The 17562-nt window shown below is 37.6% G+C and overlaps 2 protein-coding genes, 1 non-coding gene and 1 pseudogene across 6 annotated transcripts; 2 read left to right on the forward strand and 2 right to left on the reverse strand.

The window, feature by feature from the left end:
* Nucleotides 1–625: 625 nt before the first annotated feature.
* LOC106327702 (kinesin-II 85 kDa subunit) lies at nt 626–8588 on the reverse strand. Of its 4 annotated transcripts, none has more exons than XM_013765935.1 (25): nt 8380–8588; nt 8032–8248; nt 7103–7379; nt 6937–7034; nt 6688–6777; nt 6364–6416; nt 5877–5942; nt 5744–5797; nt 5560–5619; nt 5143–5221; nt 4832–4899; nt 4146–4208; nt 3923–4027; nt 3609–3713; nt 3370–3477; nt 3151–3297; nt 2895–3044; nt 2649–2807; nt 2383–2580; nt 2166–2306; nt 1967–2092; nt 1842–1892; nt 1705–1752; nt 1469–1606; nt 626–1370 (listed from the first exon to the last, which is right to left on the reverse strand). In XM_013765935.1, exons 3-25 carry the CDS (start codon nt 7348–7350, stop codon nt 807–809), a joined length of 2919 nt encoding a protein of 972 aa, XP_013621389.1. In that variant the 5' UTR covers nt 7351–7379; nt 8032–8248; nt 8380–8588; the 3' UTR covers nt 626–806. The 4 variants fall into 4 exon arrangements, with proteins under 4 accessions (XP_013621389.1, XP_013621388.1, XP_013621387.1 ...); XM_013765934.1 differs by having other exon boundaries at nt 8036–8239; nt 8380–8587; XM_013765933.1 differs by having other exon boundaries at nt 8036–8248; nt 8380–8587.
* Nucleotides 8589–10865: 2277 nt separating this feature from the next.
* LOC106327789 (gamma-tubulin complex component 3) lies at nt 10866–13955 on the forward strand. Its single transcript, XM_013766039.1, has 2 exons — nt 10866–13194; nt 13263–13955. The coding sequence occupies exons 1-2, from the start codon at nt 10952–10954 to the stop codon at nt 13534–13536; spliced, it is 2517 nt and encodes an 838-aa protein (XP_013621493.1). The 5' UTR covers nt 10866–10951; the 3' UTR covers nt 13537–13955.
* Nucleotides 13956–14313: 358 nt separating this feature from the next.
* TRNAS-GCU lies at nt 14314–14395 on the reverse strand. The gene has a single exon. It is a non-coding gene; the product is annotated as a tRNA-Ser (tRNA).
* Nucleotides 14396–15220: 825 nt separating this feature from the next.
* The window catches only part of LOC106323138, a 5180-nt pseudogene continuing 2838 nt past the window's right edge, over nt 15221–17562 (forward strand).

Here is a 17562-nt window from a genome sequence, read left to right on the forward strand (position 1 = left end):
GAAAAATTCGAACCGAAATCCAAAAATACCCGAACGGGTATTGAATTAGGAGAGATTAGATATTTGAATCCGAACGGGTAATATCCAAGATAACCAAACATATGAATAATTGACCACATATTTCTAGTTTACTTCTCTAATTTTATTCAAAATATTTATATTGATTTTGCACATGGCTCAAAATCAGATAATATACATACAATTAGGAAACTAATCATTTGCTACTCACTTAAATTACATATCAAGCTCTTGTAAATAACAACTAAATTAATGTCTTTCTATTTTAAAAGTTTTATCTTTAAACCTATTAATAATCTAATGTATTAAAAATTAGAAAATCAGTTAAATTGAAAGTATATATTTTAAATACAAAAAACTTAAATAATAAAGAATTTAATTTTTTTCCTTCGACATATAAATATCCGAACCCGATCTAAAATAACCGAATCCGAACTTAAAATATCTGAACCCGACCTGAGATGTAGAAATACTAGGTTCTATACCTTAATATCAAAATACCCAATTCGAACCCGAACGTCCACCCCTAGTAGTGACAGCCAACTGACAGAGCAGTCGGGTGTTACACTTAGGTTGTATATTTGATTATACAGCACAAAACTGTCCATAGCAAGACTAAAATTTGCACAAGAGTCTTTCATTTGCCTTTAGGATACTTCCTTTACAATACTGTCAACAAAGAGAAAAACACAGCCAAGCGGCAGAAGGAAAATGAGAACTGCAAATAAAATACACAAACTAATAATTCACGAATCTCAAATCAATTTATTACAGCTCGAATCATACTCTCAAGTCCCAAAATGACCGGTTTGTTGTCTTGTCTCTGACACTGAGATATCTGAACTATCTCCTTGTGATCTCCTCAGCTTGGCAACAAGAACCCACATATTAGCAAGTTCATTCTCCAGATACGCTTCTCTTTCTTTAGACTCTGCTATTGTTCTCTGCAGCTCTGCTTCTCTTTGAACTTTCTCGACGAGAGCAGCTTCAAACGAAACTTCACGCTCTTTGATCACGCTAAGCTCTCTCTTCAGTTCCATCAGCGAGCCGTCTTGCTGCTCTTTCCTCTTTACAAGAGGACTCTCTTTCCTTCCGTTCCTCGGGTTCCCTGTCTTCCCTCGAGGTGTAACCGAGCTCTTATTCGCTGCTGCCAAATCAGCTGCTAGCCTCTCGTTGCGATTCATGAGACTTGCTACTTCCTCAGACAATGCCCTGAGCTCAACTGCAGCCGCTGAAGCGAGCTCTTTCGCGTATGAGCTCTCTTCCGCAAGTTTCTGGTTTCGGAGTTCTAGCTCTTCCTTTAACTCGCTTAGCTCTGCAGCTTTCAGTTTAAGCTCCTCAATCTCAAATGCCTGGTCATATGTCTCAGCCAGATTAAAAAAAATGCTTTAGATTTTTTTCCAAAGATCAAAGTATAAGGGAAGAGGACAATAATATGGGGAAATTTCACCTGTGCTTGTATGACTTTTTCCTCATTTTGTTGCATGTGACTTGTGATCGATCTCATATCTTCTCCAAGTTCCAGAGCGTCAGAGAGCTGCTGCTTTAGGTTTGCAACCTCTTCTTGCAACGCTTCACATTCACATGTCTGCAGAAAAAAAAAGAGTTGTTATCAGTTACAGATTTCTCGCACATGTCTGCATGCACACTAGCTTCGAAGGGTCTAAGGCGAAATATTATTTGAACCTTTTGGTTGAGTTGTTCCTGAATAATACGATTATCTGCAGCTTTAACCTATAAACAAAATGAAAAAAGTATCAGGCAAAGGCATCTTAGGTTCAGTTTCATTTAATAATGTGTAAACAGAGAGAGAGTTTCAGCACCTCAAGTTCAAAACTCTTCTCATTAAGCTGAGCTCTCATTTCAGAAACAGCCTGCAGATAATAGAGAAAACGCATTTGAGAATGCCACCAAGGCCATTGTGTGATATTTGAAAAGGATAATCCACCTGCACGATATCAGACTTATCCAACGCATCATGTGACGCCATTACAAAATCCAAGATCTGTTTCCCCAACTCAGCAATCTGGTCGTTCTTTGCCTTGATATCGTCGTTGAGGTTTATAATCTCCGCCTGCACAAATCCAAGGAAGGTAAATAATGCGCCTATTTTGATAAAGATCATGAAACAGAATGCAAAATATTACTTTAATTTCTTCGTTTTCAGGGGCTTTGGTGGCTTCCTCTGACAACTGTTTAAAAGACTTTGACTGTAGCGCCATCTCCTCCGATAAAATCTTTTGCTGTTCCCTCAGTATATCCATCTGGTCGATTGTTCTTCTTCTAGCCTGGGACATAAGTACACATTGTCTTAAGATCTTGCATCACTTGTTGTAAATGGAATGTGAGAAAATTTTAATGCACCTCAGGTGTCTCTATCTCATGAGAGCTGTCTTCAAGGGATTCTACATCTTCCCCAGGCTCTAATGGTGAGCTTTCTGAAAGTTTTGATTCGGTATGAAAATTACTGCCTTCCCCTTGAGGAGTCGACCGTGTACTGTTAGACTTGACCGCACTTGACTTGTCGCTAATGCTTGATTCCCCCAAACTGTTGTCCCTTTTCTGATTAATAAAACAGTAATGAGAAATTTTTATCAAAGCCATATAAATTCTAGAAATTAGATGTGTACCTTAAGTTTCAACCAATTAAGTAGTCCATGCTTCCTAGTCTTTTTTTCTTCTCTAAACGCATCATTTTCTATAATCTCAGGATTAGCTTCACCAGAAACGTATAGTTCAAGGTTCTCTTCATCCATCAAATCACGCCTCTTGTACGGTAGGTAAGCAAGCTGGCCATGAATTATCAACTAACATCAGCCAAAAAAAAAAAAAATAGTAATCGGCAGACATGCTGCTAAACAAGTAATTAACTTTACCTCCTCTTGTCCAAATGAGTGTCTCCTCCGAGGAACAACACGATGAGAAACTCGTGATGTTTGTGGAGTTTTAGCAGACACGAGAATTAGTTTTGTCAGCCGTTGGATTCGACTCAAGAGAGCTGCTTTAGCATCTTCCTCTTCTTCTAGCTATTATAAATCACATCGAAAAACAATCAAGCAAATCAGATTTCAATTATCCAAAACTGAAGCACAATACGGTTCAAGTATAGGGATCAATGAAAGAGAAACTTACTTTTTGCTTCAGGAGAACAATATTATCTTCACTAATGTCCTTTAGCCGAGAAACTGGTTTAATTCCTTGTTTAAGCTCCTCTAGCTCCTCCTTGAGTTGGCGAATCTCGTTTTGGTACTTCTTGATTAATGATTTCTCATCAATTATCTGTATTTTTTTATTGGGTTTAGAAATAAAGAGAGAACATACATGCACTGAGAGAATAGATGTAGCTATGACCTTGTTCTGTGCGGCTTGAATTTCGATATGCTTTGCACGATGGGCAAATTTCAGTGTGTTGTGTGTTTCTTCGGTGCAGCTTGATGCAGGAGTCACTGTACATATGAGCTAACCATATAGAGATGAATCAATCGATTAGTTAAATCGATTAAAGGAATCGTTTTCTACTTGCCTACGGTCATACTGTTCGAGGCATTTCTTGCAATAAGAAGCTAAAACAGATCTTTAGCAACACTTACAGATACGCGTCCATGACCACTCAACGAGGACTGAAGCAGCCTGGTTAATTTAGAGTCCCTAAATGGTACGTGACTAGCCTTCCTATCTGTAAGCTTTGAAATTACCTACAAGATAACAAAAGAAACATCCAACTTCAGAGTATGGCAGATTATTAACAAAATGACTGGAAGGCGAATAGCAAAAAAGAGGAAGAGCAAAAACAATCTATGGGCGGATCTATTTTTTTTTTTAAATGTCAAAGAAGTTCTTGAGTTCAATTAAACTTCGATAAACTGATGCTACTTGGCTAAAACAGTGGTAACCAAGAACTCACCGTCCCTAAAGTCAGTAAACTTTTATTAATATAAGACCCTTCCTTGCGCCTTAGACCACTGGTTGCAGCCTTTGAGCTCTCGGAACCTGCCAGATCAATGAGGTTCTGCAGATATAAGTGAAATTATGAGCAGTTAATCAATTGTTCACCTTTAAGTGCTCAGATAATGCAATAATAAACAGTTAGGAGTTTTTGCCCCAGAGTTGAATAAAAGGTTATATACCAGCTGCGAGAGATGTACAGCTTCACCTTCATTGTTGCCACCCAAGGGACTACTCTCTATGGTCTGTCAAAAACGGTATTAGCTTTATTGGTAGATACAAAAGAAAGCAAAACTGTTCCTATTTTCCCGTCTAAAACAACAAAATATATATAGACAAGTAGCTACAACCTCGATGTTATAGAACCTAACCATTTGGAGACAACCCAACCCATGAATTGAAAATATAAGTTATATGTAAGGGCCAAAAGCATTCAAAATGACAAAGAATCAAGTATGTTTTTAGGGTCATCAAAAGTCATATATATCTGAGGAAAATAGATAAAGAAAGATAATAATACATCAAAGTTGTACACTTATCAACACACTACAGTGCAAGTTTTGAAATTTGAGCTTCTGTGAAATTTCCCTATAGGAAAACTCCATTAGTCAAATAGGGGCAATGCCAAAGATGCTTGGATGACAATGTTCAGAGTTGGAGAGTGAAATGATTCCAAATGTATAATAATTTTAAGAACTTAATCCTTCTATTAACAAACAAACTTGTGAACTGAGATGGCTTATTTTTAAAATGTTGTGTGCAATCTAATATATACCCCAATTCTATTTTCATGAGGGGCAATGACATAGCAAGTTCACAAAGAAATAAGTCTCCCCTTGCTTTGGAAGAGAAAAAAAAATAAACATACCAGGGTAAACATTGTATGGCTTCGGCTGCTGAGCAAATTAAAACTTGTGGATCCAATATGTCGGTGCTCTACCATCAAACGGAAGTTTTATTAAGATGACTGACATGAAAAGTACTAGATGCACAAGGATTAATAATCAAGAAAGAGAAAGCTAGTCTTTAGAATTGTTTTATCACATCACTTAAGAGGAAAACACTTTTTTTCTGACCAAGAAATCGAAAGAAAATTTACAATGACTGAGTCAGTCTGCTGGAAACGTTAGGTTCTAGAGTAAGCCTTTTTAAATTAAAGAGAAACATGGAAGCGCCTACCTTCTCCAGCTGCTATAAGAGAGAGCGCATGAGCAGGGGATAGCACAACTTCTTCTTTAATCCCCTCAATAAAAGCTCCCTATCATCAGCATAAAAGAGATGTTCAGTGCAGAAAGTGGTCAAAGTTTATTCTAAACTTATTAGACCATACAAAAAGCTAACAGCAGCAACTTCAGACCGGGCCAATTTTCACAAAGTATTTGAAGGATCCCAAAAAAATTCATTTTATAAGAAAACGGAGCAAGTACTTTCAAGCATCTACCCGAGAAAAGTTGTCTCCTCTAACTAAAAAAATATCTACAGTGACAAGGTTTGGGATTCTATGATGTACACTATAGTCACAAAAATAATTAGACCAGCAACTAGCATGTTACAAAAACAAAAGTAAATAAGAGTATCCATAACTGAAACAAGTACCTGCTCATCTTCTCTGATCCTCAAATTTTGTCCTACTGGGTTCAGTAAATCATTGACAACCTGAAGTAAAATGAACCTCAAGGATATTAAAAAAAATCAAAAGCATAATCTGATTATCATTCAGCACTGCTGGTGAAGTTGACGATAGGGAATGGAGAGAAAAAAAGCAAGTAGTGAGTAGCACCTCATTATAAATTTCCAAATATGAAACACGTAGGAGAAATTCTCGCCTTGGTGTCTGCACAAAAATAAATAAATGTATGACGTAGCTAGAATTTCAGCAGGGGAATTAGACAAATCAACATCACACGAAGTACCTCTTGTATAATGTCGAAAGCATCTTTCACGGCTAATGGGATAATACCAGGAGATCTCTGGTCGCCCTGAAAAATGAACCCAAAAAAAAAAAACTGTCTTCATGAGGTTAAATTGTTTGTATGTCACGCATATCTCTGAAGTCACACGTACCATATGCTAACTACATGTAAATGAAAGTTTTATATGGTCAACAGAGCAACCCTAGCTAGAAGGAGAGCAATCAAATATCCCATATAAATAACATTTTAGGATCTAAACATCAAATTCAATTGTCAATCGTCTGGCCACTATAATTGAGAAACTTTTCTCCTGATACTGTTCACTTTGTCTGTTATGTACAAGTTCCTGTTAACTTGAATCTTTAATATAGATAGTTTTGTCTGCAGCCCAGTGATTTAGCCAGAAACGAAGGAAGAGGAATATGAATCAAAGAATATCATGATCAATGAATCTAATATTTTTGGTTTTATGATTAGTGAATCTTACATGCATAGTGTGAGTTTTTCCACTGCTTGTTACTCCGTACGCAAAAATGGTCCCTGTGGTTGGATTAACACTCAGTCATTACACATAAAATCAAATGGCAAACAAGTCTAACTCCAAAATGTTCTAGAGACTAAAAAAAGCACTGGATACAGTCTGCCAAGACAAAGATTTCATGTTCTAACTTTCAAGTGATGGGGTGCTCAGGGTAAACTTTGATATAAAGTACCTTTAATTTTCCGAGAAGTATATGTTAACTAGATCAGCCAATAATAAATGTTACTCTCTTATTCCAACAACAAAAATAAAGAAGTGTTTACTACAAACCATTGGTCCCCTCCATAGCACCATTAACGACATGCTGAGCAGAGACATCATAGACCTGGCGTGTTGTTGTTGTAGGCCCAAAAACACGATCTGCAATAAAAGAAGAACTTCAAGAAACCATATGGCAGAAACAGAATTTGACATATTAGTTTAATTTATGCCTTCAATCAATAATGCAATGCTCTGCGTATATAATTTCTTATGCTTACAGAAACTCGTGACACTAGTCAAACAGTTAATAAGACTAACCATAGGCATAAGCTATTGTCGGAGTATGCTCATTCCGCACAATTGTTTCCCCATCTGCATACCACGCAATCTCCTCCCCTCTGCGAATTTCCCTCGGACTACATCACACATACACCAGAGTCAACTCCACAGAACAAACATCAACTCAACGTTTGAATCCTATTACCTGAGTGGACGGAAACGAACAGTCACAGTGACGTTTTCTTTGGACTGAGAAGCAGTCTGCGGCACCCTGCCTGTATACTGAGGCTTGCTTCGAACAGAGGAAGAAGTAGGGGAGCTATGGCTATCCACGGACGTCTCTTGATAAAGTATCGGAGACGAGGCTGTTGAAGAAGCAGGGGAAGAGTTAGCAGCCTTTAACTTACTACTAGACCCAGCTTTTCTCGACTTTGGTACTTGTCTGGGCGCCATCACAAACCCAAATTCAAAACTTGCAGAGACTGCAAAAAAACAGAAGAAAGTATGTAACTTTTTTATCAATAAACAAAAGCAACAAGTCTCCTCCTTAAGATATATATACAATGTACTTACAAGACTCTAAACTACATACAAAGTTAAGGCTTAGGAGAAGAAAGTATGTAACTTTCTATCAATAAACAAAAGAAATAAGCTTCCTTAAGATACATACACAATGTACTGACAAGACTCTGAACTGCATACAAAGTTAAGGCTTAAGAGAAGAAAGTATGCAACTTTCTATCAAATAAACAAAATCAATAAGCCTCCTTAAGATATATGTATATATACACACAGTGTACTTACAAGACTCTAAACTGCATACAAAGTAAAGGCTTAGTTGAAGAAAGTATGTAACTTTTTTTATCAAATAAACAAAAGCAATAAGCCTCCTCCTTAAGGTACATTACACAATGTACTGACAAGACTCTGAACTGCATACAAAGTTAAGGCTTAGGAGAAGAAAGTATGTAACTTTCTATCAATAAACAAAATCATTAAGCTTCATTAAGAAATATATACACAATGTAATGACAAGACTCTAAACTGCATACAAGGTTAAGGCTTAGGAGAAGAAAGTATGCAACTTTTTAATCAAATAAACAAAAGCAATAAGCTTCCTTAAGATATATATACCCACAATGTGATGAAGTTCTTCTCTCTCAAAAAAGCTACTAGCAAAGCGAAACGACAGCGTTTTAATGGGAGAGAGTTACAGAGGATTATTATCCATGACTCAGCTTTTACAGGGAAACGCACAAGCAAAAGCTTCAAGGAGACGATTAATTGGTAAAGCGAATCAGAGAAGACGAGTGGTAATTACGGAATTGCCACTGCCTAAGAGCTGAGAACACTTGGACACAAAAATAAAAAGAGTGTTAGGTCGATTTTATTTTCACATATAAAACAAAATAAACGGCCACTACAGAAAACTCCAGTACACAAGAGACTAATAACGCCAGAGAGGAAAAATAAATGGTTCACCTCTTTCGAGAGAGAGAGATTGAATCAATGTAGCATCATCATCGCCGCCGTAGCCGCTAAAAGCCCAATCGCATGCAAAAGCTAGAGAAAGAAGAGAGAGAGAGAGAGAGAGAGGGAGAGAGTGATTACGTAGAAGAGGCGGCACTTAAGAGAAGTATCATTATCACTAATCAGTTAGTTGATTGCGATTATTTCATAAAGAGGGTTTACTTTCAAAGCCTCTCTCTCTCGCTCGCTGCTTGCCTTTGAAGCGATTATTATTTAAACCCAATTGTTTATTGAAGTGATTATCCTCGTAAACTGTAATTATAAAAACCCAAGAAAAAAACACATCATCATAAAGCTGCTGGAGAGATAAGAGATAGAGAGATGAGGAAGAGTACATACATGTATTTCAGTATTTATGTGAGTATTTAAGTACAAATGTGTATGTATTTATAGGTGTCATTTCTAAATTGTGTGCAAGGCATATTAACTCACATATGATAAGATATTTAAGTAAATAGAATCTAAGTGTATTAATGGTAGAGGGTATCCAATCAGAATTTAGCATCAAAATGGATATATAGATATTTATCTACCGTAAAGTAGAAAATATTAGTTAGAGGAAATATTTGTGGTCAATTATTCCTTCTGTTTCATACAGATCCTCATTTTGATATTTTCACAAAAATTAAAAAAAATTATTAAATTTTTTTTTTTACCCTTGATTCATAAATAATAATATTTTTCTCAATTAATAGTTTTTCCGTTATATTTTAAATGTTCTTGTAAACTTTAAAATTATTTCATTATAAGTATCATTTTCTATTTTTAACGAAAATATTTGATATTTTTTCTACTTTATCTTATCTTTCAGTTCATTAATTAACAAAAACAAATAAAATCTATACTATTATTTGAAAAGTGAATTTTTTTAGTTGTCATTTTCTCCATGATTTTAGGAAATTTTGCTTATTTATCATGTTTTAGTAATTTTTAATTGAGTCATTAATTCATTAATTTATTTAATATTATTATTTTAAATTAAGTATTAGTAAGTGTTAAAATATTTACAAAAAAATAAAAATTAACCAAAAAACAGAAACATATTATATAAAAAAAATTAGTGTATATCTCAATACTCCGTTGATGTAATAATGTTATACGTATTTTAATGGTTTATTTTATGAACTTATATTATCAAGATAAACATGTTGTTACGGTTTCTATTTTCAAATTTGTTCCCACAAACATCATTTTTTCCTTCTTTTATTAAGTTAAAAAAACAAAGATGTGTAGTTATAGATTAATGAAAAACAAATTTTTGTAAATAATTAATTAAAAACAAATTTTATATTAATAATATTATATTTAGGTTATATTAGATAATTGATTATAAATTAATATAATAAATTTTCAAAATAATTGTTTTTTTAATAAGATAATTATTATATATATTGTGTTGTTATCTGGAAATAATATTTTTAAAATTGAGATGTAAAAAAATTATAATTGAAATTAATTGAGAAACAACATTTGAATCATGATATTTTATAAAAAAATCTGAATATGTGAGTGTTTTTAAATTTTACAAGAATAAATATATATATATATTGATGAAATTTTATATATTATCATACTGGTTTTTGAATTAATAAATTATAAACTAATACGTATTTGTAAGAAAATTATGTCCGTATGCACCTAGTAATATATTAATTAAGAGTATAACATATACAACGAAATCAATGTGGAATGAATGAAGTATATAAATAAAGTCCTAACTCATTCTTTTTTGGTTTTAAGTTTTAGATATGCTAGAGGGTTTTCGGGCCAAGGGTGGTGTAGTACGCTAAAGAGTTTTGATGGACTAATGAGAGCAAGAAATACAAGAGCGAGTCAATCACCCCTTCGTTCGGAGATAAAAGTTCTTATTTGGACTATAGAATGTATGAGAAATGTAAGACAATTAAATGTTACTTTTGGAATAGATTGTTCTCAGTTGAATATGTTTCTGATCTTGAAGAGTGGTAAGCTTTTACGAGTTATTTGGAATATATAAAGTTTTCGAAGACGAGTTCAGAACTCATCCATATACCATGGACGCAGAATTCAAATGCGGACGGTCTTGCACGTAGTGCAAGAAACCAACCGTCGTTTATTGTTCATATGGACGCGGAATTACCAGTTTGGTTTGTTGCTTACCAAAAAAAAAAGTTTTAAATAAAAATTATAAATGGTTTTTTTTTTTTATAAAGTAATAAGGAAATTCATTTCCTTAATACGCTGACCAATCACAAGTTAACAATTATCTAATACTCCTACAAGATTTTAATTTTATGTTACAGCTAATTCTTTTAAAAATATTTTTCTAAATATATATATAATTTTTTTTTGTTCAATGTTGCTGTTTATTATTATTTTTTAAACATATAAAATCACATATAAGATTTTCCCCCAATATTTTTGGATTGCAAATAATCTCAATTGCCCGCCGAGGAAAGTCCAAAAGAGAGCCGAGCCCATCTCATCGCGGCGCCCCCTCACCACTTCACTCTGCAAATCGCAAAAAAACACAAATTCCAATAAAATGAAAAACGAAGACGAAAGAGTAGTAATGGAAGAAGACGATCAACAGAAAGCATCAGATCTAGTCCACGAGCTCGTCCTCCGCCTCCTCTCCCAAAACCCCCAAACCCCCGACCCCGATCCCACCTCCCCAACCTTCCTCAAAACCCTCCGCTACGCCCACCGCATCCTCCGCAGCCGCCTCACCCCCTCCGTCTCCCCCGACGCCGCCGCAATCGCCGAGTCCCTCAAACGCCGCCTCGCCACTCACGGCAAATCCTCCGACGCCCTCGCCTTCGCCGATCTCTACGCCAAGTTCGCCTCCAAAACGGGCCCCGGCAGCGTCAACAACAAGTGGTCCCTCCTCTACCTCCTCAGAATCGTCTCCGAGGATCGTCACAAACTCGATTCGTCGCTCCTGTTACCCAATCTCAACGCCGCCGTTTCATCATCGTTAGGTAACAAGAAAACTAACGGAGTTCTGTTAGTTAGCAAAGATCCCGAGAATCTTCGTGACGTGGCGTTTAGAGAGTACGCGAATCTAATCAAAGAAGAGAACGAAGTCACCGAGGAGATTCTAGTGAGAGATGTGCTGTACGCTTGCCAAGGGATCGATGGGAAGTACGTTAAGTTCAACAGCGAGATCGACGGTTACGCGGTGGTTGATTACATTAATACCCCTCGAGCTACCAGGACTATGGTTCGCACCCTCTCCGAGCTAGGCTGGTTGTTTAAAAAAGTCAAAAGTTTCATATCCGAGAGCATGGATGAATCAACCGTTGGGACCGTTGGACAAGCCTTTTGCGCGGCGTTGCAGGACGAGTTATCTGATTACTACAAGCTGTTGGCTGTGTTAGAAGCTCAGGGGATGAATCCTATCCCTTTGGTTTCTGAATCTGCTGGCGGGAGTAGTAGTAGTTACCTTTCCTTGAGGAGGTTGTCTGTTTGGTTCGCGGAGCCGAAGGTGAAGATGAGGCTGATGGCGGTTTTGGTTGATAAGTGTAGGGTGTTGAGAGGGGGAGCCATGGCGGGGGCGATTCATCTTCACGCCCAGCATGGTGATCCGCTTGTTCATGATTTTATGATGAGTCTGCTGAGATGCGTGTGTTCTCCGTTGTTCGAAATGGTGAGGAGCTGGGTGCTGGAAGGGGAGCTGGAGGATAGTTTCGGCGAGTTCTTTGTTGTTAGCCACCCGGTTAAAGTGGATTTGCTTTGGAGGGAAGGGTATAACCTTCACCATGGGATGCTCCCGTCCTTTATCTCTCCGAGTTTAGCTCAGAGGATTCTGAGGACGGGGAAGTCTATAAACTTTCTTCGTGTCTGCTGCGACGACCACGGATGGGCAGATGCTGCTTCGGAAGCAGCAGCTGCCTCCGGGACGACGACGAGGAGAGGAGGGATTGGGTATGGGGAGACTGATGCCCTTGAGCATCTTGTCGCCGAGGCGGCGAAGAGAATCGATAAGCGTCTGTTGGATGTTTTGTATGAGAGGTATAAGTTTAAGGAGCATTGTCTAGCGATTAAGCGTTATCTACTGCTTGGTCAAGGTGACTTTGTGCAGTACTTGATGGATATTGTGGGACCTAAGCTCTCTGAGCCGGCGAATAATATTAGCTCCTTTGAGCTCGCTGGGTTTCTCGAAGCTGCGGTTCGGGCGTCTAACGCCCAGTACGATGACCGCGACGTGCTAGATAGACTGAAGGTGAAGATGATGCCACACGGCAGTGGAGACAGAGGCTGGGATGTGTTCTCGTTGGAGTACGAGGCCAGGGCTCCGTTGGATACTGTCTTTACAGAGTCTGTTCTGTCGAAGTACCTGAGAGTGTTTAATTTCCTCTGGAGGTTGAAAAGGGTGGAGCACGCTCTCATCGGAATCTGGAAGACCATGAAACCGAATTGCATCACTTCGAATTCGTTCGTGAAGCTCCAGAGTTCGGTGAAGCTGCAGCTTCTCTCGGCGCTGAGGAGGTGCCAGGTTCTGTGGAATGAGATGAACCATTTCGTTACCAACTTTCAGTATTACATCATGTTCGAGGTGTTGGAGGTTTCGTGGTGTAACTTCGCGAAAGAGATGGAAGCTGCTAAAGACCTCGACGATCTTTTGGCAGCGCATGAGAAGTATCTGAACTCCATCGTTGGAAAGTCTCTTCTTGGTGAAGAGTCTCAGACCATCAGAAAATCACTCTTTGTCCTCTTTGAGCTTATATTGAGGTTCAGGAGTCATGCAGATCGTTTGTATGAAGGAATCTACGAGCTCCAAATAAGGTAACTTTTGTTTTAAATCTATTTATAATTGACAAAAGAGTTATGGTTAAACCCCTTTTTGCCTGCAGAACTAAAGAACCGGGACGAGAGAGAAACAAAACGCAAGACTCATCAAGTTCATGGATGAGTGAGGGCAGAAAGGCTATAACACAGCGAGCTGGAGAGTTTCTTCAAAGCATGAGTCAAGACATGGACAGTATCGCAAAGGAGTACACAACCTCACTAGATGCGTTCCTGTCTCTTTTGCCGCTCCAGCAATCTGTAGATCTCAAATTCCTCTTCTTCCGGCTAGACTTCACTGAGTTCTACAGCCGGTTGCATTCCAAAGGAAGAGAAAGTTGAGAAAAAGAAAAGAATAATCCGAGTTTTAGTTGCGAAACCATATTCCACAGTAGTGAGAGAAGAAGACATGGTCTGCTCTGAGCCTCTGACTAACCGTTTGACTGCAGCATGGACTTGCAGAGGATTATTTTTTCTTGAATCTAGGTGCGTGGAAGAATCTGTTTCTTATTTTGTGAGACTGCCTTGTAGATTGTTGTTTCCAAGGGTTTGAGATTGGGGAAACATATTCTTTGTGTTGGTAAAATGGGGAAGGTTTGTGTTTGAATTTGATCTGCAGCTTTTAGTTTTTTTTGTTTTTTTTTTTTTTCTCCATGTGGTTTTCTGTAAAGCTCTATTTGAGAGCTTTCTCTGATTTGTATGATTTGCTTCATGAATCATGATTTGGTTTATTGATATAAGAATGAGTTAGTTGTTTGATATTTTCCTTGCTGTGAATGTCTCACAAGCACTCTGCATTGTGGCTCTCTACAAGTTTGTGTGGCCACGTCCTGAGATCAAGCATTGGCAATGATTAGCTCACTGCGGTTTGAAACTGCGCAAGGCTCTCTTCTCAAGAAAGTCTAGGTGTGTCGTTGATCTTGTTTTATCACTTGGTTAACGCACACTTTTGTTACTGTTAGTGTTAGTGAAGCAGATAAAGAAGATTTTGTGTTTTGGTAAGAGTTTATATCTCGGAAGTTGAAAGCAAGACTCAAATGTCACGAGTTGTCAGTTATTTGGTAAGTGGAGACAATCAGACAACGAATTGGGGGCTTACGAAAAAAAAAAATTGGAAAACGTCGCCTGAGAGATTCGAACTCTCGCGGGGAAACCCCATGTACTTAGCAGGCACACGCCTTAACCACTCGGCCAAAGCGACGGTTGTGTTTTCATTAACGAAATTAAAGTACTAAACGCTTTAACATATCCCTCCATGCCCATTACTTCTTAACAAACCTTCCACCTAACTTTTTGATTAACTACCAAATCAAGAGTCAAGGCATATTTAAGTTTTGATCGTTGTCTTCTCGATCTTTCTTTCTTCTAATTCTTTTTGTAAGGTCCATTTATAGACCACATATAGCTTTTGAACCACATACTCTAATTACCATTAAAGCTATGTATATATTGAAGAACAAAGTTATCATTTCGATTCAAATCATCAAACTCTATGGATACAAAGCATATGTTTTAAGATAACTGAATATAGATTGTCATTTTAACCAGATGTAAACACAGTAATCTATAAGCTAAATCGTTAGATAATATTACAAAAATACTACTCTACACTTATGACTACACCGTACAAAGGCATTAGTCCAACAACTATTCTTTAGGGGTTGAACACGAGCCATATAGAGATATGAAAACCAATAAATATAAAAAAGTTGAATCTCGAACCACCGACACGGCCCTTTGAAAGTTGCATTGTAGATTTGTTCTAGTAATTAACCACTAAATCAAGAGGGTGTGCTTAATAGAAAAACTCTCCACTTTAAGTCATTCCATTAACGGTGTCGTTCTAAACAAATCAAGAACCCCTTCCTTCTGTTTCTTATTATAAAAAAAAAGTGTTCTTTCATATAATATAGTTTCAGACACATCTCTGCAACTTCTTTCTCTCTCCAACCACCAAAAAAACACTTGTCACGCGCCGCCACGAACTCCACATTCCCACTTTCTCTGTGGACTGTTCTCTCCCTACATGGCGTCGAACGCCGTCAAATACATGCCGATTCACGGCGGAACAACACCAGCCGAAACCAGAAGCTTCTTCTCCGCCGTGAAACCAAGAAAGACTTCAACTTTCGTTTACGCATTTGTAGTCACATTCGTCTCGTTCACTCTATTCCTTGCCTTTTTCAGCCCTTCTCCCAACTCATCTTCTCCTTGGTCCTTCTCCATCACTACTCCTTCATCAGACAACACTTCAGGATCTCACTTCTCTTCCATTTTCTCCTACACTGGCAAAAACAGTACTTTACAAGCACCGGCGCCGGAGAATCGAACTGACGCGACCTTTGAATCTCCCAACGTAAACAGAACCAACCCATCACAACCTCTGTTTTCAGATAAATCTCCGACACTAACCAGCGATGATGTTCGAAACCAGACAGAAGCTCCTTCGCTGTCGGAAGCACCCGTGTCGGTTGATGTGACGGTCAGCTCCAGCTCATCGGTGAAACAAGAGGTGGAGAAATGGAGTGAGTCTCTGAAGGACTGTGACTTCTTCGACGGTGAATGGATCAAGGATGATACGTACCCGCTTTACGAACCAGGTTCGTGTAAGATTGTCGATGAACAGTTTAACTGTATTTCAAACGGAAGACCCGACAAAGATTTTCAGAAACTGAAGTGGAAACCTACGAAGTGTACTTTACCAAGGTACGTTACTAATTAATTTCTAATACTAGTTTCAAAAAAAAAATGTATATTTTATAATTTTCAACATATTAAGAAACTGTATTAAATTTTGATTATCAATATATACTTTTGTAATTAGTTGTTTTCTGTAATTACTTCTTTTTATTATTTTAACCAATAAATTTTTAATAAACACAATTATATTTTGATAAATTTATAATTTATCATTAAATAATGTATTAAAATATAAAAAAATGTATCATTTCGAAACGAAAGTAATTACATTCGTTTAGCCGACAAAAAATTACATTAATTCCTAATAATAGATTAATATATAATGAAAATGAAGGTTAAATGGAGGTATTATGCTGGAGATGCTTAGAGGAAGAAGGCTAGCGTTTGTGGGAGACTCTCTGAATAGGAACATGTGGGAGTCTCTGGTTTGTATGCTAAAAAGATCAGTGAAAGATGAGAGTAAGGTGTATGAAGCTAGAGGAAGATATCATTTTCGTGCGGAGGCTGAGTACTCCTTCGTCTTCCAGGTACATGCTGCTTCATTTCTCTTACACCAATTCATTTTCTAAATCTGGTTTATGTCTTTTTATTTGATAGGATTATAACTGCACGGTAGAGTTCTTTGTTTCACCATTCTTGGTTCAAGAATCAGAGATTGTTGACAAGAAAGGAACGAAGAAGGAGACTCTTCGGCTTGATTTGATTGGGAAGTCTTCAGAGCAATACAAAGGAGCTGATATTATAGTCTTTAATACTGGACATTGGTGGACTCACGAGAAAACATCTAAAGGGTAAAATCTATAATGGGAGTTGTTCTCTCTTTGTGTTGTGGAATGTCAGAACTGATGTTTTGGTGTGTTGGTTTTAAAAGGGAAGATTATTATCAAGAAGGAAGCAATGTTTATCACGAACTCGCTGTACTTGAAGCTTTCCGTAAAGCTTTGACCACATGGGGTCGATGGGTTGAGAAGAATGTCAATCCAGAGAAGTCCCTTGTTTTCTTCCGGGGCTTTTCTGCCACACATTTCAGGTACCATCTCTGCAGGGTCGGTCCTGAAATTTTATGGACTATAGACAATTTAGTAAAAATTTATATATATGTAATTAATTCTTGTAAAAAAATTTAGGTGACATATAGGTTAATGTTTCACTAGCCTATGCTCATGACCAGCGTCTCTGATAGGAATCTAAGGTCTCATTTGATGTTTAAACTAGTGGATTTGCTTTGCAGTGGTGGACAATGGAACTCAGGAGGAGCATGCGATAGTGAAACAGAACCAATCAAGAACGAGACATATCTAACACCGTACTCCAGTCACATATCTAAACATCACCAGATTAACTGACTACAGAAAGGACGTGATACGCCCTAAAATAGGGAAGGATCACTCGACCGGACTAAAGGGATATGAACTCGCCAAAAGGGAGAACTGATGGATTGAACGGTGACACAATGGGTTGCGGATGGCCCAATGATACTACCAGACTTCAGTTGGTGCTTGATATGACTCACAAGTCCACCAAAAGAAGGATTTCTAAACGTTGCCTGATATGACGCACAGGTCCAACGAATTAGAGGCTGTTTACTCGGAGATAACCTCACCAAGAAACAAAGAAGTGTTCTACAAAGAACAAAGAGATAAACTCAAATAAAAGGGGAAAAAGCTT

The sequence above is a fragment of the Brassica oleracea genome, chromosome C2, assembly GCF_000695525.1.
Source record: "Brassica oleracea var. oleracea cultivar TO1000 chromosome C2, BOL, whole genome shotgun sequence".
NCBI lineage: Eukaryota > Viridiplantae > Streptophyta > Magnoliopsida > Brassicales > Brassicaceae > Brassica > Brassica oleracea.

Coding starts and splice junctions, on each gene's coding strand:
- LOC106327702 (XM_013765935.1), bottom strand. CDS start 7,350: ATGGCGCCCAGACAAGTACCAAAGTCGAGAAAAGCTGGGTCTAGTAGT. Junction 2,808..2,894: donor ACTCATTTGGACAAGAGGAG/GTAAAGTTAATT, acceptor ATTCATGGCCAG/CTTGCTTACCTACCGTACAA. Junction 1,753..1,841: donor AGAAGAGTTTTGAACTTGAG/GTGCTGAAACTC, acceptor TTTTGTTTATAG/GTTAAAGCTGCAGATAATCG.
- LOC106327789 (XM_013766039.1), top strand. CDS start 10,952: ATGAAAAACGAAGACGAAAGAGTAGTAATGGAAGAAGACGATCAACAG. Junction 13,195..13,262: donor ATCTACGAGCTCCAAATAAG/GTAACTTTTGTT, acceptor TTTTGCCTGCAG/AACTAAAGAACCGGGACGAG.